The sequence below is a fragment of the Thalassophryne amazonica genome, chromosome 5, assembly GCF_902500255.1.
Source record: "Thalassophryne amazonica chromosome 5, fThaAma1.1, whole genome shotgun sequence".
In the NCBI taxonomy this organism is placed as follows: Eukaryota; Metazoa; Chordata; class Actinopteri; order Batrachoidiformes; family Batrachoididae; genus Thalassophryne; species Thalassophryne amazonica.
The window spans coordinates 120,956,472-120,982,585 of NC_047107.1; the positions used below are offsets into that span (position 1 = coordinate 120,956,472).

Genomic DNA, 26,114 nt, shown 5'->3' on the forward strand with positions numbered 1-26,114 from the left:
CTTGCGTACTTGTATAATACTTTTAAGTACAGCGCAAGACTTTTTTTTTTTTTTTTTTTAACTAATCACACATCAGCCCAAGACTTTTTTTTTTTAAACTAATCACACATGCAGCCGCATTTTAGCACCCTACAGTTACTACACGGCGAAATCCTTCTTTGCTCACTCCATGTGGTCACTGATGTTCTTAGGTTTTCTTTTAAAACTTTTTTTGTCGCACATAGTTGTTTTCAGGTTGCACGCTGTGCACGTTGTGAGATCTGTTCATCAGATGGTTTGTGACACAGGAAATCATCACAGAGTCTACTGTCCCAGAGTGGTGTCCGGTGCAAAACACATTTGTTAGAAACTTTAAAACATCTCATGATTTTGATAAAAACAGTTTTACGTTCACATCTCCTGATGGTAAAAACACTGAAGTCGCCAACATCACTACTGACAGCTGGTGGCTCAAGCCAAACATGGCAGAAAACATGAGACAGCTCAACGATATTATTATTAATAATAATTATAACCCCTCATTTTTTCCTAGTGTGGCAATTTTTAAAACTTCAAGACACTTACTGCAAGTTTTTCCACTTAACGTTTGAACTAAAATGCAGCTAGTATCTGCATTTAAAAAATACTTTAAAATGTCAGTTTTTATATTATTTTTTTTATAAGGGGAATGCACATTTCTATGTTTTCATTTTGACAACATAATTAACATGATTAATAGTAATAATAGAAAATTATTAATTGTAGCTATAACTGCTCCATAAAGTCTGGAAGAAAGCTACAAAGATTTTGTTCCATGTTTATATATATATATATATATATATATATATATATATATATATATATATATATATATATATATATATGTAAAAATATAAATCAGCAAACCTGAACCAATGACCATTTGAAATTTTCCTTTGATGATTAATAGCCAGTCAGAATATTGATTACACTATGTAACACAATTTTTGTTCCTGGCTTCTAAGTGTTATATTTCAACTGCTTATGTCTAAAGCCTATGGAAAAATGACTACATTCAGCACAAACTTTAATTTATTTTTTTAATGTTCTAGAAAGTTCTAAAAGTTTCTTGAAATTTCTAGATAATTCTGGAAACTTCTAGAAAATTCTGGACAGTTCTAGCAGTTCAAGAATATTCTAGAAGACTACTCAGTAGTAGTGAAGGCGAATTGAGAATATTCTTGAAAACAGACAAATTTCAAAATATCATTGTCCTGATCACAGAAGCAAAGTTTCTGTGGAATAACAGCTATTTTCTATTTATTTAAGGCATAACAGGTTAGGAAAACACACTGTGTACCCAGGAACAAAACAAAAATAAAAATTTGTTACATAGTGTTATTTTTCAGTCAAACTAATAAATTACATCACCTCGGCACTCTACTTGACCATAAAGAAAGGTGGACATAAAACTGCTTTTCTGAGTTTTTGTTTCCTGTGGATTTTAGCGCACACTTCAGTTTTAACTCCACATTATGAATATTGAAATGATCCGGCCAATCACATGCTTTGCCTTGTTAGTGTGGTGTTTCCAGGTTTTAAAGATGCTGGGTTTCTTTTTCCCCATAATGGAGAGGAAGGACTGCCAGATATCCCCGAAGGTGGAAGAGGAAAGGAACAAAGCAGATTTTTGCTCCAGTGTGACAAAGAACAGGGGATGAAAAAGATTTAAATTTTTGAAAGTGTTTCTCTCGTCACTGTCCACATGATGCTTTTAGGTCATTCAAGAGAAAAACAGTGGATCTGCTGTGTTTCCCTGATCAACAGGGAGTGAAACATTCCATCGGACACGCGCTAAAGTTGTTTGAACACACAAAGTCTTGGATGCGCTGCTGGGTGATTCTTTAACTACGGGCACTATTGGCCTTGTAAATGTAATTTCCACCATACCATTGCCTTACAATATAAAGCGCCTTGGGGAAACTGTTTGTTGTGATTTGGCGCTATATACATGTGCTCTAATGTCACTGTTTATCTCCATAGAAACTACCCAAACAATCTTTCATACAAACTGTTTAAAGGGACATTACAGTGTTGTGGTGGAAATTACGGCAATAGTGTGGGACAACTACATTTGTTTAAAAAAAAAAAAAAAAAAATCACAACAGTTGTATCTCCTCAATCCCATCATCACGTCTTCCGAAGAGGAGGCAGAGACTAGGGACCCAGAGGCGGACTCATCCATTACCCAGGCAGAAGTCACCGAGGTGGTTGGAAAGCTCCTCGGTGGCAAGGCTCCTGGGGTGGATGAAATCCGTCCTGAGTACCTTAAGTCTCTGGATGTTGTGAGACTGTCTTCGCTGACACGCATCTGCAACATCGCGTGGCGATCGGGGACAGTGCCTCGATTGGCAGACCGGGGTGGTGGTCCCTCTGTTTAAGAAGGGGGACCGGAGGGTGTGTTCGAACTATAGGCGGATCACACTCCTCAGCCTGCCTGGTAAGGTCTATTCCAGAGTACTGGAGAGGAGAATTCGACCGATGGTCGAACCTCAGATTCAGGAGGAGCAGTGTGGTTTTCGTCCTGGTCGCAGCACACTGGACCAGCTCTACACGCTCCATCGGGTGCTCGAGGGTTCATGGGAGTTTGCCCAACCAGTCCACATGTGTTTTGTGGATCTGGAGAAGGCATTCGACCGTGTCCCTCGGGGCACCCTGTGGGGAGTGCTCCGGGAGTACGGGGTCCGGGGTCCTTTGCTAAGGGCTATCCGGTCCCTGTACAACCGCAGCAGGAGCTTGGTTCGCATTGCCAGTAGTAAGTCAAACCTGTTTCCAGTGCACGTTGGCCTCCGCCAGGGCTGCCCTTCGTCATCGGTTCTGTTCATTATTTTTATGGACAGAATTTCTAGGCGCAGCCAGGGTGTAGAGGGGGTCTGGTTTGGGAACCACAGAATCTCGTCTCTGCTGTTTGCGGACGATGTGGTTCTGTTGGCTTCGTCAAATCAGGCCCTTCAGCGTGCACTGGGGCAGTTTGCAGCTGAGTGTGAGGCGTCCAGGATGAAAATCAGCACCTCCAAATCCGAGGCCATGGTTCTCGACCGGAAAAAGGTGCTTTGCCCTCTTCAGGTCGGTGGAGTGTCCTTGCCTCAAGTGGAGGAGTTTAAGTATCTCGGGGTCTTATTCACAAGTGAGGGACGGATGGAGCGTGAGATCGATAGACGGATCGGTGCAGCATCTGCAGTGATGCAGTCACTGTATCGGACCGTCGTGATGAAGAGAGAGCTGAGTAGGGGGGCAAAGCTCTCGATTTACCGATCGAGCTACGTTCCGATCCTCACCTATGGTCATGAGAGTTGGCTCATGACCGAAAGAACGAGGTCGCGGGTACAAGCGGCCGAGATGAGTTTCCTCCGCAGGGTGGCTGGGCGCTCCCTTAGAGATAGGGTGAGGAGCTCGGTCACTCGGGAGGAGCTCGGAGTCGAGCCACTGCTCCTCCACGTCGAAAGGAGTCAGTTGAGGTGGCTCGGGCATCTTTTCCGGATGCCCCCTGGACGCCTCGCTGCAGAGGTGTTTCAGGCACGTCCCACTGGGAGGAGGCCCCGGGGAAGACCCAGGACATGCTGGAAGGATTACATCTCTCAGCTTGCTTGGGAATGCCTTGGGGTTCCCCCGGAGGAGCTGGGGGAGGTGTGTGTGGATCGGGAGGTCTGGGCGGCTTTGCTTGAGCTGCTGCCCCCGCGACCCAACTCCGGATAAAGCGGAAGAAAATGGATGGATGGATGGATGGACAACAGTTGTATGACACTGAATACCCCAATTATGTTTTGATTATTTTACTGATATTTTATTCAGAGATATTTTAAAACATTAGAAAAAACATTTCTTTACCATTCATTTTTATCATTGAAGATCAAAAGTCTGGGTGTGGGACAAGCACAAAACGGCAATATTTGCATATAATGATGCTGAAAAAAGGTGAAAAAGTCATCATAGACTACTAGAACAAATTTCTTAACACACTTTCATTGTAAAGATAACTATAAAAGTGTGAAATTTCCCCTTTTTTCTGTTTTCATACAATATGATCAAAGGACATAATAAGTGCCCGTAGTCTAAGAATCACCCTGCTAATCAATTACGATGACAAAACATCAAATATGAAAGCAAAAACAACTCAAGTTATGAACTACTGAGCAGGTTATGGTTTGTTTGTGGGTTCTGACCTGCAGCAGTGTTCCTCAAAATGTAATTATATCATTTTGTTATGAAACTTGTAGGAAAAAATGGGAACAATACAGATCCAGAGAAGGGCGTGGATCCTGGAATAAGACCCTGTTTTAAAGGCCCCAACTCCCAAACTCTGTGGGCCTAAAAAGGAAGATTTGGATGATTGTGAAGGAGCTTGATGCTGGTTTTCCATTCTGCAAAGTTTTCAGAAAAAACAAACAAAACAAAAACAGTAAATCTACATTAAAACCAGTGGAAAACATCTGGCTAAATTCAAGATTTCCAAACAAAACAAAAATGACTCAACACTACCATCTACTGGTGCAGTGTGGTAGCACTGCTGTCACATCCCGCATTAGTGTGAGTGAGCTTCATATTATTACCAAAATAAACCGTTTGAGTGATAAGAGACCGTTCTTAACGTGAGAATTTTAATCTAATGAGACTGATTCTTGAACACTGTGTCGTGAATCAGTCTGTTAACTTCCCATCACTACGTACAGTGTTAGCACCTGGGACATGGTGCAGGTTTAGTGGTGGCTTCTCAAAACATTCTTGGTAATACTGAAACAGGTAAACCTGTAACAGGGCGGGGAAAAAGAAAAGGAAAAACAAAACCAAAAAACCTTTCAGCTCGCACTCAATACAGCGACGTGGGCGAGCAGAGCGCAGATGAGCGTGAACACACATCTGACATAAAGTGCAAACTGATGCGGTTTCCGCCTCACAGCGTCAGACTGGCTGAAGCTCCGAGAAAACCTGTGAAAGAAGGTGGCAACCCACAGCTTTAATGGCTCTCGATCACCACCGGCTCATAGCTGCCTGCAGAAACCCTGCACATACACACACACACGCACACACACACAAAAAACAAAAAAACAAGCAGAATCTGTTAGCATGGCAACCCTGGAATTTTGTAACACACATCTGGGAATCCTGCTGGAACAAGACTGTCAAAGTCAGAGACAAAGTCTTCTACTGATTATGTTTCAACATTATACTGCCATCTAGGGATGGGAAGTGATAGGATTTTAATCAAGATCAATGCCATTATAGATTCTGCTCATCTGTCCGGTTCTTTACTGATTCTCTGTGAGAAAACTGAACTGACAGGTTTTCAGGATCAGAGCAGCCATTTTTGCTTGTTGCTAGACACAGAGTTTAGAATCACGACATCAAAGGTGATGTCAGACTTAAGTGTCAGAAAAAATATGCAGACGTTGACTGAATATTATGGAGTTATGGGGTAAAAACCCTGCCGAGGATTCTGAATCATCCCCTCAACTCTTGAGCTTAAGATGGACTTTGCACTATTTACTATTTTGTTTGTAACTGCCTGTAACGCTGTAATCGTTAGAATGGCCTAAGCAGTGGGTCACTCCTCCAAGTCTGGTCTGCTTGAGGGTTCTTCCTCAAAAACACCAGAAGGAGTTTTTCCTGACCACTGTCTCCTATGTGCTTCCTCAAGGGGGTTGGTAACATTGGGTCTTACCCATGTGAAGCACCCTTAGTTCATGAGTCAAGCAGGTTTTCAGTACCACTTAAGGCAGGGGTGGGCAATTAATTTTTACAAGGGGCCACATAGGGAACCTGAATTATGTCCGAGGGCCACACCATCGATAACTCGGCTGTCTCCATTACAAATTTTACAAATAATTACCTATTTAATAGCTTTTATGGGTAATTTTTATTCCTGTAATAATATGTAAATGTTTAAATATACCTAAATAAGCCTCTCTAATGATTTGCAACACACAAGCTTGACATTTTTAATATATGTAATAATAATGACAGACCTCATGAGGGCCGGACAAAGACATGCAAAGGGCCGCATGTGGCCCCTGGGCCGCAGTTTGCCCAGGTCTGACTTAAGGGGACTAAACAAAGCTTAAAATGCTCAATCATATTGAAGAATATACTGCATGATTTGTCTGATCACAAAGATTCCAAAAAGGTATAATTTAGACTAATTATGACTGAATTCTGTGGAATTAAGGAGGAAAAATGGCAAAAATGGTGATAAAGTTCAGTTTCAGTTTGCACAGAAGTCAAAAGTTAAAGTTACTCCAATTCTGGTGATAAGTGATGGAAATTATTGGTTGAGTTAATAAGGTTTTAAAAAGAAATAGTTTTCATCATTTGTCATGCTTAGTTATCACGTTACAGGGTAACATATGTGAAATGTCATAGAATCCAATGTACGCTGACGTTATTTGACCTTTACTTTGGAGACCAAACATTCAACATGGTCAGAATTATTCCATTATTCATCCTTTTATTTAAGTGGTACCGATTAGGTCAAAATTGATGACTGGTTCATGAACTGCTTGGGGTAGCTTTGTTGTGATTTGGCATAATATAAATAAACTGAATTGGGGGGTGAAGAACAGCAAAAATGGTGACAAAGGTCAATTTCAGATTGTACAGGGTTTAATGTTGAAGTTGTTCTAATTTTGGTAAATAGTGATGAAAATTATTGGTTGAGCTAATAGAATTTTAAATATACATATAAAATGGACAAAATGCGTGATATGTACGTAATGGATTAGTTACAGTCAGGGGGCACCGAACAATCTACAGGGTATCGCCAGCACCAATTAGGTTTACGTATTTCCTTGATTAAAAGCCTGACTGAGTGCCTCATTCAATGACCAGGTCAAAACTTTGAAAAAAATAAGCGCCTGTCTTAAATAAATGTTGGACATTATCTGCATGAAAAGAATTACATTTAGTTGAGTCACTATTTTTTCTAAATCTGCTGCGTGGCATCTTTAAAATCCTAAAGCAAAGTGATTTATGCTTCTGCAACTCTATAACTCTATGGCCATGCAATGATATCAGCAATTTATAGCAGGAACAGCAGCTTATTCTGGATTAATTTGTCCCTCAGCGAGCTCCACTTCTTTATAAAATCACCAACCTCAAAACAAACAGTACGGTATGTACAATTGCCTCCATGAATTGCAGGTCATTTGAGAGGCTTTTTCTGACTCCGTGTTGTAACGGTAATATCTGAGGCCTTTTCTGTCAAAAGTATTTGATCCATGATTGAAATGTAATCAGCAGAATCTGCAAGAACTTAAAATATGATGGGAGAGGAAGGAGTGAAAACGTAAAAGTGACCAAACACAACCCTTTTGCGCTCTCAGTCATTTAGCTCTGAGCTAAAGCAGTTTGGTTCACCACACCCTGGGATATGTGTGAAATTTAACACCATATTACAGTGCAGGCAGCAAGCAGCGTTTTGTTAATAATCACCAACCTTGAATTACACTTTATTTCATTTAGGATCATGTCTGAGCACGGTTTGAAAAAAATAAATGGCCGGTCTTTTAAAATCAAGGAAATATGGGACTCACTTTCCTCGAATCGGTTATTGTCAGCGCTGAACTTCATTTTGTATCTCTGTTACTGGGCACGTCCAGACTGCTCTGTCCTGTACATGCAAGGGGTTTTTAATGGAAATACACTGTGGTCAGACAGGACATTTTGTCCGATGTGAGAGAGTGTGACTATCCAGTTTATACAACTGTTTAGGTGAGTTTTATTGTATTCCATTTTTTAATCCCATTCGCTCAGCAAATTTCTCACACCTTTTGCTAAAATTAGAGCAACTATCGTTTGATTCCTGTCCAATCTGAATACATAGTATGTCACCATTTTTGTAGTTTTTATCCTGAAAAATTCAGTCATAGATGGTCCAAACTATACCGTTACAGGATACCATTTCATGTGACTGGTCCATTTTTAAATGTTGACCCCTGTGTAATCCTTCATTGGCCCCTAACTGGCTGGAGCTATCACCCTGGGATGGCTAGCGTATATTTTTATGTAGGCTGTGAAACACATAGGCTAAAGTTTGTGTCATTTAGTTCCTTCAAGTGATACCAGTCAAGTCAAATCTGGCTGTGGGCTCATGGACTAAAACTCAAATCTCAGTGCGATTGGAAAAACAATATGAGACAAGGGAGAAAAGTGAAGTGTGAGCCATGATGAAGCCTCTCACCTGTTTCCTAGCCTGATGCCGTTGAGCGCGGTGGTTCCATCCCGGCTGACGAACAGACGGAGATTACTGTCTGCGAGACAAAAACACAAAGTGTCACCAGATGATCCAGATGCTGAGAGAAACAGACAATAAAGAAGAGAGAGTGCAGCTCGCTGGAGGCTTGACGCAGCGCTCAGACCAAAGATGGTTCATCCAGCACTTGGGAACATTAATACACTCCTGTCAAACAGGTTGTAAAGCCGCCAGAGGAACAGATTCATTTCATACAAATGAGACGACAACAGAGAACGATGGCTTCCATCGCAAACAAGTCAATATCAAGACTACATTTCCCATAATACCCTCCTCTGTTACAGTCTCCAATCAAGCAGCCATTATTCTGACACTTGTACCTTCACTGGCGTTGATATCCGCAAAGTTTTGGCTTTGGACAATTTTCTCCACAATGTCATCAGCATCCATGCGAGTGTCATTTACCCAAGAAGGCTGACTCTCCACAGAGTTCTGCTTCCTCCTGTAACACAAATCAAAAGGAAAGAAGAATGCCGGATCCACTGACTTTGTTTCAGCAGAAGGAAAACATTTTAATATTTCAGGAAAGTGAGACTGCTTCAAGTCTAGAGATTCACAGGTTCAATAGTTGTGCTCAATGAAACACAAATGTAACCAGTGGGATACCCCAGAGCACCGTCCAGGGGCCACTCCTCTGTTTTTAATAAATGATATTATAAAAGCTGCTACCATTATATCAAAATCTATGCAAATGGCATGTATTGTCCAGTTGATTTAAATATAGACTGTTTGGAAATTCAAGAAAATACTGACAAATTGTTACAATGGTCATACCACTGGAAACTAAATTTCCATCTGGAAAAATGACATCTTTCATCTTGGCAAGAAACAGGACCATCAGTATGAATAAGAGATGGGTTTGACTGCAGCACCTAAAACAGTAATGGAAAAGGATCTTTTGGTACACACTGTTTTGGATCTGTGTTTTCTTAAAACAGCTTCTTCCAACATGCAAATAGGGTTATGTCACAGGTCATTTGTGTATATGGACTGTAATGGGCTTAGTTCCCTAACTGTCCAAAGTATGGTCACCTTGATATGCACATGATACAGACATGCCATGGTTAAAGAAAAGCTGATCATTCCACAAAGCCATGAATCAAATCCTCTGCTAGTTATTCTCAAATTACAAAACTATTGAAGATGTAAAATCCACCCCAGAAATACTACGTCCCTGCAGAGGATCCCTGGGTACCACTGCAATGACTTTTTGTCAAATCAACTGTTACTTAGGGAGAGACTGATGAGGTGTACCACTTGCTTAGTGAGGGAATCTCAGCAACATTTTAACTATGTGATACATATCTCTGCCCATGATCATGAGGACCACAGCAACTGGAGAAGGCCAAGGGGGCACCCAAATATCACCTGGTCAAGGCAGCTAATGGAGTTCGATAAGGAACGGGGGGCGGGGGTGTTGAAAAACTAAACGCGCTGCCATGCTCAGTCAGTTCAGTCAGATACATTTCCAGGAATTTACTGAAAACCGCAGCAGTTAGAAGCTGTTTGAGTCCGTACCTGGAGGGTCTGTTAGGGGGCATGACAGGCCTCGGTGGCCGAGGCGGTCTTTCAGGGCGACCAGCGTCCTTCTCGCCATCTGTGGGGGTGTCCACGGTCACACACAGGCCTCCGGACGTGCTGCTTCCCGTGGAAGTGTTTCTGCGATGCGTGAGGTCCGATAGGCTGGAGGAGCAGGAGTGTTCGGTGCTGTAGCCTGGGCATCAAGGACGGACTATTAAACAAGTCTTCAACAGTCTCAAAGAAGTGGAGAATATTCCAAAACGAGATGATATGTCTGTGTGTTTGTTGCAACATTTGGGGCAGCTTTTCATAAAAGGAAAAAACTAAAACACAGCAACCTCTGATTGAGTCAAAGCAAAATGTGAGTTTCTTCGAGTTGGTTTTAAAGGTCTATTCTGAGCACAATGGATACATATCTGCACATTTCTTCATAAAATTGCTTCATATCTGATTTACAACACGTAGAAAGCAGGACATCAGCATGATGTGGGACACCATCTTGAGGATTTCACTCCACAAGCTTGAAAAATAAAAAATAAATGTAGAATAAAAAAAAAAAAAAAGACTCCGTGGCATTGCAAACAAAAAAGTACTGGCTCCTGTTGTAGTCATAGCAGGATGGAACCACTGGAACCTTTTGTGTCCTTTTCATGACACGTGGTTTCTGTTGGACATACTGTGATGTAGATTCTGTGCATGATAACGAAGATGTTTTCTGCTTAAACTAGAGGAAAAACAAGTGTGGGCTCAGACCCGTTCCCACATACATGATTTTAAAAACAACTGTCCACAAATGCATCACGTCAAAGTTGCCCTGGTGAATCCTGACATCCTTCTAACTCATGACCTTATTATGATGTGGAAGATGATTCCTCACCGCTGAAACAAGAACCATCATAATTTAGCTCAGCACCATCAGGTCTCTACAGTCTTGTATCGTCTTACTGTACAAGGATGTCCAAAATCCCCTTTCAGACAAAACACGACTGCAGCAGGATTTGTGAAAGATTCAGAACAGTTTAAAACTGTTGTAGCATCAGAATTTGTCCAGAGTGTCCAAGACTAGAGATATGAATTTTAAAGAGGCAGGCTTGTGATCAGAAGATCCTAGGTTTGATTCCCTGACAAGGCAAAGGCAAAAAAAAAAAAAAAAATGACTAATGTCCCTTGGACAAGGTCCTCCCAAATCCCCAAGTTGCTTTGGGTGTGCAGTTGAGCTCCTTGCATGTGTGAATGTGAGTCATCATTATAAAGCAGCCTGAAATTAGATAGAAAAGTGCTTCATAGATGCAGTAAGATTTATTTACCTGAGATTTTGCTGTGCTGACTGGCGTAGCTCGAGTTACGAGAGTGACCAGACTGGAAGGTTTCTCCCACACCGGTCTGATTTGTTTCAGAGTCGTCAAGGAGACCTACAGGGAGAAGTAGTTGAAATTTTCAAAAAGAAATCAACGAGTTTGGTTTTAGACTTTCATTTCTCAAACACAGGTGGTGTTTTGTTTTTAATCCCTGCACCGTGACTGCACGTTTCCAGGCAGACAGTCGAATATACAGGGTGGGCCAATAAAATGTTACCACTTTTTTAAGTCATACAATTTCCAAAATAACAAAGATTTCTTTTTCACTTTCAGGAATATCATTTCCTGAAAATGAAAAAGAAATTCGGAGAATCCCTCTTGAGATGTGTGGCAATGTCATCACAAACTTCAACTTGTGTGTGTTGCAGCTGTAATCCAAAGAAGAGGAGAGTGGATTGAACATGTCAATTATTGAACTGTGCGGAAAACAAGAGACAAAGTGGGAAACCTTTGGTATCAAATGTTAATTTGATGCTTCTGTTACAAGTCTGTAAAGTTTTCCAATAAGTTCTCATTTCAAAAACTTGTGTACGATCAAAAAGTGGTAACATTTTATTGGCCCACTGTGTATGTGTATATATACACACAACCCCTGGCAAAAATTATGGAATCACCGGCCTGGGAGGATGTTCATTCAGTTGTTTAATTTTGTAGAAAAAAAGCAGATCACAGACATGACACAAAACTAAAGTCATTTCAAATGGCAACTTTCTGGTTTTAAGAAACACTATAAGAAATCAAGAAAAAAAAATTGTGGCAGTCAGTAAGGGTTACTTTTTTAGACCAAGCAGAGGGGAAAAAAAAATATGGACTCACTCAATTCTGAGGAATAAATTATGGAATCACCCTGTAAATTTTCATCCCCAAATCTAACACCTGCATCAAATCAGATCTGCTAGTTAGTCTGCATCTAAAAAGGAGTGATGACACCTTGGAGAGCTGTTGCACCAAGTGGACTGACATGAATCATGGCTCCAACACGAGAGATGTCAATTGAAACAAAGGAGAGGATTATCAAACTCTTAAAAGAGGGTAAATCATCACGCAGTGTTGCAAAAGATGTTGGTTGTTCACAGTCAGCTGTGTCTAAACTCTGGACCAAATACAAACAACATGGGAAGGTTGTTAAAATCAAACATACTGGTAGACCAAGGAAGACATCAAAGCATCAAGACAGAAAACTTAAAGCAATATGTCTCAAAAATCAAAAATGCACAACAAAACAAATGAGGAACAAATGGGAGGAAACTGGAGTCAACGTCTGTGACCGAACTGCAAGAAACCGCCTAAAGGAAATGGGATTCACATACAGAAAAGCTAAACGAAAGCCATCATTAACACCTAAACAGAAAAAAACAAGGTTACAATGGGCTAAGGAAAAGCAATCGTGGACTGTGGATGACTGGATGAAAGTCATATTCAGTGATGAATCTACAATCTGCATTGGGCAAGGTGATGATGCTGGAACTTTTGTTTGGTGCCGTTCCAATGAGATTCATAAAGATGACTGCCTGAAGAGAACATGTAAATTTCCACAGTCATTGATGATATGGGGCTGCATGTCAGGTAAAGGCACTGGGGGGAGATGGTTGTCATTACATCATCAATAAATGCACAAGTTTACGTTGATATTTTGGACACTTTTCTTATCCCATCAACTGAAAGGATGTTTGGGGATGATGAAATCATTTTTCAAGATGATAATGCATCTTGCCATAGAGCAAAAACTGTGAAAACATTCCTTGCAAAAAGACACATAGGGTCAATGTCATGGCCTGCAAATAGTCTGGACAAGGCTCCAACCTGCAAAGCTGATCTGGCAACACCAATCAGAGAAAGTTGGAGCCAGATTGATGAAGAGTACTGTTTGTCACTCATTAAGTCCATGCCTCAGAGACTGCAAGCTGTTATAAAAGCCAGAGGTGGTGCAACAAAATACTAGTGATGTGTTGGAGCGTTCTTTTGGTTTTCATGATTCCATAATTTTTTCCTCAGAATTGAGTGATTCCATATTTTTTTCCCTCTGCTTGGTCTAAAAAAGTAACCGTTACTGACTGCCACAATTTTTTTTCCCTGATTTCTTATAGTGTTTCTTAAAGCCAGAAAGTTGCCATTTGAAATTACTTTAGTTTTGTGTCATGTCTGTGATCTGCTTTTTTCTACAAAATTAAACAACTGAATGAACATCCACCAAGGCCGGTGATTCCATAATTTTTGCCAGAGGTTGTATATTTGTGTAATCATAATAAACACCACCTGCTCTGTCAGACCTTGACGTTACCTGGATAAGAATGACCTCACATTTTTTAAAGGGTGTGGAAAACATGTTTTCTGGATGGATCAACATCACAGGAGGTTTTCCAAGCTGTAATGAAACATTTTTTCCCCCTCCTCAGATTGAACTAATTCTAAACAGTATCATGTAATTTTCCATGTTAGGTAACCTTCTACACTTTCTCTCCCCAGAACCTCCTCCGGGTGAGTTCTGGTCCAGGTTATGAAACATCTGGCAGACTGGACCAGGATCTAAAAGGCCCTGCAAGAATCCACTTGTTTGCTTACAGAACACTTTCTGTGACAAATCGTTTTATAAGTTCTGCCCAGGATGAATGTTTTCATTCAACACTTTTTTTTTGTTGTGTGCACGATGGCTCAATAACTAATTAAATTAGACCCCTCCTCCCCACCGCATCAGTTACAATTAGCAGACTGTGTAATTTCACTGAATTCAGCATAATTACATTTTAACAGTAGAACGAGGACTAATTGTTGAGGTATGCTGGATTTGTTTGAGTTGACAAAAGAAATACTTTTCAGTAGTCTGAGGAAATCTATTCTTCCTGCGTGTGAAGTTGTAGCTGGTCTTCCTCACTGTACTGCAGTGTACGTTTCATTATTAGGAAGTATGACACAAATACCAAGTTTATTAGTAAGGTTACAGCAGGGATATTTGGAGTTATTTTGCATGTTAAGGGCTTTTCAGCGCGCTCAACTTGCCGCTTCTGCAGAATGCACATAGGGGCAGAGGCTGAACAAGTCTCAAAGTTGCCATGTTTGTGAAGAGCTGCGTGCTCCTGAAAAAAGCGAAAAAAAATCAATCAATCAATCAATTTTATTTATATAGCGCCAAATCACAATAAACAGTTGCCCCAAGGCGCTTTATATTGTAAGGCAAGGCCATACAATAATTGCTTAAAAACCCCAACGGTCAAAACGACCCCCTGTGAGCAAGCATTTGGCGACAGTGGGAAGGAAAAACTCCCTTTTAACAGGAAGAAACCTCCAGCAGAACCAGGCTCAGGGAGGGGCAGTCTTCTGCTGGGACTGGTTGGGACTGAGGGAGAGAACCAGGAAAAAGACATGCTGTGGAGGGGAGCAGAGATCAATCACTAATGATTAAATGCAGAGTGGTGCATACAGAGCAAAAAGAGAAAGAAACACTCAGTGCATCATGGGAACCCCCCAGCAGTCTAAGTCTATAGCAGCATAACTTAAGGGATGGTTCAGGGTCACCTGATCCAGCCCTAACTATAAGCTTTAGCAAAAAGGAAAGTTTTAAGCCTAATCTTAAAAGTAGAGAGGGTGTCTGTCTCCCTGATCCGAATTGGGAGCTGGTTCCACAGGAGAGGAGCCTGAAAGCTGAAGGCTCTGCCTCCCATTCTACTCTTACAAACCCTAGGAACTACAAGTAAGCCTGCAGTCTGAGAGTGAAGCGCTCTATTGGGGTGATATGGTACTATGAGAAAAACAGTCTGCAAGTCATAACCACAAGATTATGATTAAAAATAAGAACAAGTGATGGACATCACTCTGATGGGAGGAGCTTCTTTCAGTGATTGTTCGGAGTGAAGCCGGGCGGAGCTACAATCCCATTGAAGTTGGGACGTTGTGTGAAATTTAAATAAAGACAAAATATAATGATTTGCAAATCCTATGATGTGCAAATCCTCTTCAACCTATATTCAATTGAATACACCACAAAGACAAGATATTTAACGTTCAAACTGATAAACTTTATTGTTTTTTATGCAAATATTTGCTCATTTTGTAAATGGATGCCTGCAACACGTTTCAAAAAGCTGGGACAGTGGTATGTTTACCACTGTGATACATCACCTTTCCTTCTAACAACACTCAATAAGCGTTTGGGAACTGAGGACACTAATTGTGAGTGTCATGATTGGGTATAAAAGGAGCATCCCCAAAAGGCTCAGCTGCTCATAAGCAAAGATGGGGCGAGAATCACCACTTTGTGAACTGCTTAAAAAATAAATAAATAGTCCAACAGTTTAAGAACAATGTTTCTCAATGTTCAATTGCAAGGAATTTAGGGATTCCATCATCTACAGTCCATAATATAGTCAGAAGATTCAGAGAATCTGGAGAACTTTCGACATGTAAGCAGCAAAGCCGAAAACCAACACTGAATGCCCATGACCTTCGATCTCTCAGGTGGCACTGCATTAAAAACCGACATCATTGTGTAAAGGATCTTACCAGGTCTTACCCGTGAAAGCCATACATCAACAACATCCAGAAACGCTGCCACCTTCTCTGGGCTCAAGCTCATTTGAAATGGACAAACGCAAAGTGGAAAAGTGTGCTGTGGTCTGATGAGTCCACATTTCAAATTGTTTTTGGAAATCATGGACGTCGTGTCCTCCAAACAAAAGAGGAAAAAGACCATCCAGATTGTTACCAGTGCAAAGTTCAAAAGCCAGCATCTGGGATGGTATGGGGGTGTGTTGGTGCCCATGGCATGGACAATTTACACATCTGTGATGGCACCATCAATGCTGAATGGTACATCCAGGTTTTGGAGCAACACATGCTGCCATCCAAGCAACGTCTGTTTCAGGGACGTCCCTGCTTATTTCAGCAAGACAATGCCAAGCCACATTCTGCACGTGTTACAACAGCGTGGCTTCGTAGTAAAAGAGTGCGAGTACTAAACTGGCCTGCCTGCAGTCCAGACCTGTCGTCCATTGTAAATGTGTGGCGCATTATGAAGCGCAAAATATGACAGAGACTGCTGAACAACTGAAGTCGTACATCAAACAAAAACGGGAAAAAGTCGTACATTAGTGCAGCAGATAACAGAATATTTACAGAGGAATCCTTCAAATGGTGAAACAAGCACCAAATTTGGCAAAAGTACACCTTAGATATTACTCTTTTGAAAAAAATCGACAGGCCACTTGAATTTTCAATAGGTGGCCACGTAGGGGGTCAATTGAAGAATTACATAGGGGTCAAAATATGAAAATTCTCCAGACATATTGAAAATTATACCACATTATTTGTCTGATTGTAAAGATTCCTAAAAGGTATAGTTTGGACTATCTATGACTGAATTCTATAGAGTTATGGGGTAAAAACAACAAGAATGGTGTCAAAGTTCAGTTTCAGTTTGTACAGGGGTCAAAATTGCAAAATGCTCCAATTTTGTTCAAAGGTGATGAAAATTATTCTTTGAGTTAATAGGGTTTAAAAAAGGAATAGTTTACACCATGCATCATGCTTAGTTATCACGTTACAGGGTAACATATGTCACATGTCATAGAATTCAATGGGCGTTAACATTATTTGACCTTTACTTTAGAGACCAAACGTTCAACACAGTCAAAACTATTCCATTTATTAATCCAAGTAGCCCAATTAACAATTTGCACCATTTTTTACTAAAATTGGAGCAACCAAGCGCTTAGTGAGTGTTGTTAGAAGGAAAGGTGATGTAACACAGTGGTAAACATACCACTGTCCCAGCTTTTCTGAAAAGTGTTGCAGGCATCCATTTCAAAAAAGTAAGTCCCTTCGGCTGCTCTCTTGTTTGCACTTGGGGTCGCCACAGCAAATTCAAGGTGGATCTGCATGTTGAACTGGCACAAGTTTTACGCCGGATGCCCTTCCTGACGCAACTCCACATTACATGGAAAAATGTGGCAGGGGTGGGATTTGAACCCAGAGCCTTCTGAACTGGAACCAATCGCATTAATCACTTGGCCACCACCCCTGCAGGCATCCATTTCAAAATGAGCAAATATTTGCACAAACACAAAGTTTCAGTTTGAACATTAAATATCTTGTATTTGTGGTGTATTCAATAGAATATAGGTTGAAGAGGATTTGCAAATCATTGTATTCTGTTTTTTTTTTTTTTTTTTTACATTTTACACAACGTCCCAACTTCAATGGAACTGGTTTTTTAAAGTGAAGGGTTGACTGTTCTTGATTCATAGTAAGGCTCCATTTTCAGAAAAGAAGCTTGTTTTCATGAAGCTTTTCAAAAGTCTGCTTGTGTTTGCATTGGAATAGAATATAAAACTTCTATTTCAATGTATTTTGACATGCCGAGTTCAATTATTGTTGCTGGCAAGCTGTATCTTTACTCCTTTATGCCCAATTTGCATAAAACAAAATGGCCGCTGCTTCATCAAATTTGTCAGTGTGGTGCTATTTGCTTTGGATGAGAAAATACAACTTATATTTCTATGTAATTTGATCTGCTGAATTTAAATATGGTTGTTGGAAAGCTGTATCCCTACTCCTTCACCCCATAATTAACAAAAAAAATAATTAATTTAGTGACTGCCTGGTATTGTTCCCTGTAAAACCATAAGTCATCTATGATTTGACCAAGGCAAGCAAATGAGTAAACTCCATTCAAAAAGAATGATAGTTTGAAATGAAACACACTTCTTGGATGAATATCCAAGTCTCTAAAGGTCAAATGTGGGTAAAACTGTTCTAATATTTTGCTTCTGCTGCCATGAGATCACCAAAACCAGAAAGAGCAATGTGCAGATCACCATCAAACTCTGCAGCCTTCAGTATCTTTTCATTCATCTCGAAGGTCTCAACATTGTGTAGAGTCTTGTCAACCTTCTCCTCCTGGCAGAATATGCAAAGGGATCATTTGAAAGTAAAGGAGGCACTTCTGAGTCTTGCAGCTGGACCAGTGGTGGGACCTGCAATGGGTTCCTCTGTGTCTTGATACAGTGACCTTTTCTCTAGTCTCCTAATATTTGTCTTGTTGGTGAACCAACTGTAACAGGATCTGTGCCATTTTAGAGACGTCTCATTAGAACTCAATATCCTCTCGGTTGCGAGTTTGTTCTCCATATCTTTGAGCTTGTGACGGACTCTTGCACTATCCTGCAATGTAGCCGTTCCTTTGTCACTATGCTGAACAAGATTTTTTGAGTGCAGTCCTGACAAATGATGCAAAATCACCATCCACTGAAGAATCTTGGTTCATGCTGCCTAAGGCCTCCATTTTTCAATTCAAGAGAACAGAGATTGTTACCTAAATAAGTATTGTGGACAGTCAAAATGTTTTGATCACCACTGATGTATGCAATAAGAGAAAGTGCTAACAATCAATCAATCAATTTTTTTTTTTATATAGCGCCAAATCACAACAAACAGTTGCCCCAAGGAGCTTTATATTGTAAGGCAAGGCCATACAATAATTATATAAAACCCCAACGGTCAAAACGACCCCCTGTGAGCAAGCACTTGGCTACAGTGGGAAGGAAAAACTCCCTTTTAACAGGAAGAACACTCCAGCAGAACCAGGCTCAGGGAGGGGCAGTCTTCTGCTGGGACTGGTTGGGGCTGAGGGAGAGAACCAGGAAAAAGACATGCTGTGGAGGGGAGCAGAGATCGATCACTAATGATTAAATGCAGAGTGGTACATACAGAGCAAAAAGAGAAACAGTGCATCATGGGAACCCCCCAGCAGTCTACGTCTATAGCAGCATAACTAAGGGATGGTTCAGGGTCACCTGATCCAGCCCTAACTATAAGCTTTAGCAAAAAGGAAAGTTTTAAGCCTAATCTTAAAAGTAGAGAGGGTGTCTGTCTCCCTGATCTGAATTGGGAGCTGGTTCCACAGCAGCGGAGCCTGAAAGCTGAAGGCTCTGCCTCCCATTCTACTCTTACAAACCCTAGGAACTACAAGTAAGCCTGCAGTCTGAGAGCGAAGCGCTCTATTGGGGTGATATGGTACTACGAGGTCCCTAAGATAAGATGGGACCTGATTATTCAAAACCTTATAAGTAAGAAGAAGAATTTTAAATTCTATTCTAGAATTAACAGGAAGCCAATGAAGAGAGGCCAATATGGGTGAGATATGCTCTCTCCTTCTAGTCCCCATTAGTACTCTAGCTGCAGCATTTTGAATTAACTGAAGGCTTTTTAGGGAACTTTTAGGACAACCTGATAATAATGAATTACAATAGTCCAGCCTAGAGGAAATAAATGCATGAATTAGTTTTTCAGCATCACTCTGAGACAAGACCTTTCTAATTTTAAAGATATTGCGTAAATGCAAAAAAGCAGTCCTACATATTTGTTTAATATGCGCTTTGAATGACATATCCTGATCAAAAATGACTCCAAGATTTCTCACAGTATTACTAGAGGTCAGGGTAATGCCATCCAGAGTAAGGATCTGGTTAGACACCATGTTTCTAAGATTTGTGGGGCCAAGTACAATAACTTCAGTTTTATCTGAGTTTAAAAGCAGGAAATTAGAGGTCATCCATGTCTTTATGTCTGTAAGATAATCCTGCAGTTTAGCTAATTGGTGTGTGTCCTCTGGCTTCATGGATAGATAAAGCTGGGTATCATCTGCGTAACAATGAAAATTTAAGCAATGCCGTCTAATAATACTGCCTAAGGGAAGCATGTATAAAGTGAATAAAATTGGTCCTAGCACAGAACCTTGTGGAACTCCATAATTAACTTTAGTCTGTGTTGAAGATTCCCCATTTACATGAACAAATTGTAATCTATTAGACAAATATGATTCAAATCACCGCAGCGCAGTGCCTTTAATACCTATGGCATGCTCTAATCTCTGTAATAAAATTTTATGGTCAACAGTATCAAAAGCAGCACTGAGGTCTAACAGAACAAGCACAGAGATGAGTCCACTCTCCGAGGCCATAAAAAGATCATTTGCAACCTTCACTAATGCTGTTTCTGTACTATGATGAATTCTAAAACCTGACTGAAACTCTTCAAATAGACCATTCCTCTGCAGATGATCAGTTAGCTGTTTTACAACTACCCTTTCAAGAATTTTTGAGAGAAAAGGAAGGTTGGAGATTGGCCTATAATTAGCTAAGATAGCTGGGTCTAGTGATGGCTTTTTAAGTAATGGTTTAATTACTGCCACCTTAAAAGCCTGTGGTACATAGCCAACTAACAAAGATAGATTGATCATATTTAAGATCGAAGCATTAAATAATGGTAGGGCTTCCTTGAGCAGCCTGGTAGGAATGGGGTCTAATAAACATGTTGATGGTTTGGATGAAGTAACTAATGAAAATAACTCAGACAGGACAATCGGAGAGAAAGAGTCTAACCAAATACCGGCATCACTGAAAGCAGCCAAAGATAACGATACGTCTTTGGGATGGTTATGAGTAATTTTTTCTCTAATAGTTAAAATTTTGTTAGCAAAGAAAGTCATGAAGTCATTACTAGTTAAAGTTAATGGAATACTCAGCTCAATAGAGCTCTGACTCTGTCAGCCTGGCTACAGTGCTGAAAAGAAACCTGGGGTTGTTCTTATTTTCTTCAATTAGTGATGAGTAGAAAGATGTCCTAGCTTTACGGAGGGCTTTTTTTATAGAGCAACAGACTCTTTTTCCAGGCTAAGTGAAGATCTTCTAAATTAGTGAGACGCCATTTCCTCTCCAACTTACGGGTTATCTGCTTTAAGCTACGAGTTTGTGAGTTATACCACGGAGTCAGGCACTTCTGATTTAAAGATCTCTTTTTCAGAGGAGCTACAGCATCCAAAGTTGTCTTCAATGAGGATGTAAAACTATTGACGAGATACTCTATCTCACTTACAGAGTTTAGGTAGGTACTCTGTACTGTGTTGGTATATGGCATTAGAGAACATAAAGAAGGAATCATATCCTTAAACCTAGTTACAGCGCTTTCTGAAAGACTTCTAGTGTAATGAAACTTATTCCCCACTGCTGGGTAGTCCATCAGAGTAAATGTAAATGTTATTAAGAAATGATCAGACAGAAGGGAGTTTTCAGGGAATACTGTTAAGTCTTCTATTTCCATACCATAAGTCAGAACAAGATCTAAGATATGATTAAAGTGGTGGGTGGACTCATTTACATTTTGAGCAAAGCCAATTGAGTCTAATAATAGATTAAATGCAGTGTTGAGGCTGTCATTCTCAGCATCTGTGTGGATGTTAAAATCGCCCACTATAATTATCTTATCTGAGCTAAGCACTAAGTCAGACAAAAGGTCTGAAAATTCACAGAGAAACTCACAGTAACGACCAGGAGGACGATAGATAACAAATAAAACTGGTTTTTGGGACTTCCAATTTGGATGGACAAGACTAAGAGTCAAGCTTACAAATGAATTAAAGCTCTGTCTGGGTTTTTGATTAATTAATAAGCTGGAATGGAAGATTGCTGCTAATCCTCCGCCTCGGCCCGTGCTACGAGCGTTCTGGCAGTTAGTGTGACTCGGGGGTGTTGACTCATTTAAACTAACATATTCATCCTGCTGTAACCAGGTTTCTGTAAGGCAGAATAAATCAATATGTTGATCAATTATTATATCATTTACCAACAGGGACTTAGAAGAGAGAGACCTAATGTTTAATAGACCACATTTAACTGTTTTAGCCTGTGGTGCAGTTGAAGGTGCTATATTATCTTTTCTTTTTTAATTTTTATGCTTAAATAGATTTTTGCTGGTTATTGGTGGTCTGGGAGCAGACACCGTCTCTACGGGGATGGGGTAATGAGGGGATGGCAGGGGGAGAGAAGCTGCAGAGAGGTGTGTAAGACTACAACTCTGCTTCCTGGTCCCAACCCTGGATAGTCACGGTTTGGAGGATTTAAGAAAATTGGCCAGATTTCTAGAAATGAAAGCTGCTCCATCCAAAGTGGGATGGATGCCGTCTCTCCTAACAAGACCAGGTTTTCCCCAGAAGCTTTGCCAATTATCTATGAAGCCCACCTCATTTTTTGGACACCACTCAGACAGCCAGCAATTCAGGGAGAACATGCGGCTAAACATGTCACTCCCGGTCCGATTGGGGAGGGGCCCAGAGAAAACTACAGAGTCTGACATTGTTTTTGCAAAGTTACACACCGATTCAATGTTAATTTTAGTGACCTCCGATTGGCGTAACCGGGTGTCATTACTGCCGACGTGAATTACAATCTTACCAAATTTACGCTTAGCCTTAGCCAGCAGTTTCAAATTTCCTTCAATGTTGCCTGCTCTGGCCCCCGGAAGACAACTGACTATGGTTGCTGGTGTCGCTAACTTCACATTTCTCAAAACAGAGTCGCCAATAACCAGAGTTTGATCCTCGGCGGGTGTGTCGCCGAGTGGGGAAAAACGGTTAGAAATGTGAACGGGTTGGCGGTGTACACGGGGCTTCTGTTTAGAACTACGCTTCCTCCTCACAGTCACCCAGTCGGCCTGCTTTCCCGGCTGCTCGGGATCTGCCAGAGGGGAACTAACGGCGGCTAAGCTACCTTGGTCCGCACCGACTACAGGGGCCTGGCTAGCTGTAGAATTTTCCACGGTGCGGAGCCGAGTCTCCAATTCGCCCAGCCTGGCCTCCAAAGCTATGAATAAGCTACACTTATTACAAGTACCGTTACTGCTAAAGGAGGCCGAGGAATAACTAAACATTTCACACCCAGAGCAGAAAAGTGCGGGAGAGACAGAAGAAGCCGCCATGCTAAATCGGCTAAGAGCTAGTAGCTGCGCTAAGCTAGCGGATTCCTAAAAACACGCAAAGTGAATAATGTGTAAATAATTTAGAGGTGATTCAGCAGAAGGAGTGCTTTAGTTAAGGCACGTGAAAATTACACTGGGAAACAAATCGTTATCTAGATAACTAGATCAATCTAACTGCGCAGATTAAACAGCTAACAGATACAGCAAAACACCGCTGTGCTCCGGAACAGGAAGTGATACAATACCGCAGTGAGAGCCAACCACCAGTAGAGGCAGAGGAAGACAAGAGGAAGTCACGCCACAACTGAAGTGATGAATGCAACTAAACCTAAATGCTAGAGAACACAGAGATTCAACTATATTATTTTACTACCCAACACTTTCAAGATTATATGCAAGTCAAGACACTGGCAAACTAACACAGTGTCTATAAAGAGAATCAGCAGACAAAAGACAACACAAATCTAATGCTACTAAGTATATTATATTACAAGATTGGAACTTGTCCACACAAACCAACACACTAGAACATGAACATGCACAGATATAGATGAACAAAGTATCTCAGAGTCTCCTTAACATGAGTGTGAAAGGATGAACTCCACAAATACGAGGTCTGTTAGAAAAGTATCCGACCTTTTTATTTTTTGCAAAAACCATATGGATTTGAATCACGTGTGATTGCATCAGCCAAGCTTGAACCTTCGTGCGCATGCGTGAGTTTTTTCACGCCTGTCGGTTGCGTCATTCGCCTGTGAGCAGGCTTTGAGTGAGCACTGGTCCTCCCCCCTCGTCGGATTTTCATTGTGAGGAAAATGTCTGAACGGCTGGAGCAGCGCTGCATCAAATTTTTCCAGAAACTGTGAGAGACAGCCAGGTGGACACCTTTCGGAAAATTCAGATGGTTTTCAGGGACAATTTTATGGGTATTACATAGATTAAGGAGTGTTACAGCCGGTTTAAAGACGGCGCACAATGGCGGAGGGCGCGCCGCGCTCTGAGCGGTGATCGACAGGCTGAAACGACCAGATCATTTCCAAACTGAATGCTGTGTTGATCCGGGATGTCGTCTGACTACCAGTGAAATGGCAGAAAAGGTGGACATAGCACTTTTCCGGCACATTCCACTGTTAAAGATTTTATTATGAAAACAGGAGCAGAGGAATTTGCCACGGAGCCGCTAATGATGCGGAACAAAAGCACCTCCGTGTTGGTCTCACAGGACATGTTGTGACATACTCAGCTCTTCGACCATTTCTCGGATACTCACCCGACTGAAAAGCCACCCAAAGCTGTCTGAACCTTCCGAAATGGTGGAAGAGCTGGGCATGTCCCGTGAGACTTCCAACACCGGAGGTGCTTTTTGTTCTGCGCCATTATGCGGCTCCGTCCTGACGTGCGAATTCCGCCGCACGTCTTTCATTACAAAATCTCCTGTAACAGTGTAATGCGCCGAAAAAGTGCTATGTCCACCTCTCTTGCCATTTCTCTGGTAGTCAGACGACGTCCAGGATCAACACAGCCTTCACTTTGGAAATGATCTGGTCGTTTCAGCCTGTCGATGGCCGCTCGAAGCACAGCACGCCCTCAGCCGCTGTGGGCCATCTTTAATCCGGTTGTAATGCTCCTTAATCTGTATGATGCCCATAAGATCTTCACCGAAAGCCATCTGAATTTTCCGAATGGTTTCCACCTGGCTGTCTCTCACAGTTTCTGAAAAAATTCTGATGCAGCAAAGCGGCAGTCCCTCGGCCATTTTCCTGACAATAAAAATCCGCCGAGGGGGCTGGACCACTCCTCCCACAAAGCATGCTCACAGGCAAATGACGCAACCGACAGGCGTGAAAAAACTCACGCATGCGCACGAAGGTTCAAGCTTGGCTGATGCAATCACACGTGATTCAAATCCATATGGTTTTTGCAAAAAATAAAAAGGTCGGATACTTTTCTAACAGACCTCGTATATCAGGGAACAATGCAGTTTGACCACGTCTACGCTGTGGCTGCTGCTGCTGTTGAGTCACTGTGGCACCATGTGCCTGGCCACTGGTGTCGAAGCAGTTGCCCTCTGGTGTTGAAGCTGTATACATTATCTGTGCTGTACTGAGCCAATTATATAGGTTTTCACATAGTACTGTCATTATATTGTTCAGCATTTGTGATGAAAAAAATACACGAGTCATTCACATGCCATCAAGGAATGAATATAATGATAGTGATTTTTAAATCCACAGGAGATGTTTTTCAACAGGCCAGTATAAGTAAGACTGACAAATACATGCATTTGTAGGCCTGATTGTGCAGCAGAGGCATGGGGAAAAATTGGTTTTGTTATCACTTCTTTTGTACAAAAAGCTTCTACAAAGTCTGAAAACAGGAGGCGGCCATGTACTTTTATGCATAATTGGGATGAAGGAGAGAAGATACAGCTTGTAAATAAACTATGAACTGAGCAGTTCGAATAACACAGAGTTTTCATTGCTTTTTTTTTTTTTGGCAAAAACAGGTAAACTTTGGGAAAGCATGAAAAACTGGGCAGCCATTTTGTTTTATGCAAATTAGCAGTGGTGGGCACAGCTAACCAAAAAGTTAGCTTCAATAGCAGATAATCAGCTACCTGAAAAGTTATATTTTATGAAGCTAAACCGACAAACCACCCAAAAACATTTATCAGAAGCTATAGCTAAACAATAACCGATAACTTTCAGTATTGTCTCCAGTACACTTGCATCTAACAAGCTGAATCCCTTCTGGTAGCATCAAAGATGACCACAGACCCAAATAATAAGTCAGTATTTCTGTCTTTGTGCACCCTGCCCACTGCTGGAAGCTCCTGTTTACTACATAGCTTGCAGCAGTGAAGCAGCTGAGAGGAGCAGCGAAGCGCAACTCTCTACTAAATAGCAATGTCGCCGTGAGGCGGAGGTCTTGGAAAATAAAACAGTGCTAACTTATGGTTTTGATTTATAAATAAAATGAATACGGACAAAATAACTCCATTAATGTCAATTCTGTCATCTGTACAAAGTTAAAATATAACATCTTTTAAATTTATATAATGCACTAATTCTGAAGTTTTGTAATAAACACAGACAGATGCAAAAGGGATTATGGGTAAAATGTGCCTCCGCTAACACTGATTGGTTGACTCATTCATTCTATGTAAAAACCAACACATTAATGTGTGTGTTGGTGTTTACATATAAATGTGCTTTGTAAAATATGAC

At 41.1% G+C, this 26,114-nt stretch overlaps 1 protein-coding gene and 1 long non-coding RNA gene across 2 annotated transcripts in view; one reads left to right on the top strand and one right to left on the bottom strand.

Annotated features, from left to right (window-relative positions):
- The first annotated feature begins 832 nt into the window (after positions 1 to 832).
- LOC117511207 lies at positions 833 to 13,811 on the top strand. Its single transcript, XR_004560911.1, has 3 exons — positions 833 to 863; positions 1,563 to 1,569; positions 13,411 to 13,811. It is a non-coding gene; the product is annotated as an uncharacterized LOC117511207 (long non-coding RNA).
- Positions 4,294 to 26,114, bottom strand: part of fam102aa (family with sequence similarity 102 member Aa) — a 64,033-nt gene continuing 42,212 nt past the window's right edge. The window contains exons 8-12 of the mRNA XM_034171202.1: positions 11,092 to 11,196; positions 9,782 to 9,977; positions 8,584 to 8,705; positions 8,192 to 8,261; positions 4,294 to 5,018 (exon numbers count right to left, since the gene is read on the bottom strand). Coding sequence (XP_034027093.1) covers positions 4,973 to 5,018; positions 8,192 to 8,261; positions 8,584 to 8,705; positions 9,782 to 9,977; positions 11,092 to 11,196 — 539 coding nt within the window. The 3' untranslated portion in view covers positions 4,294 to 4,972. The remainder of the gene's footprint in view (positions 5,019 to 8,191; positions 8,262 to 8,583; positions 8,706 to 9,781; positions 9,978 to 11,091; positions 11,197 to 26,114) is intronic.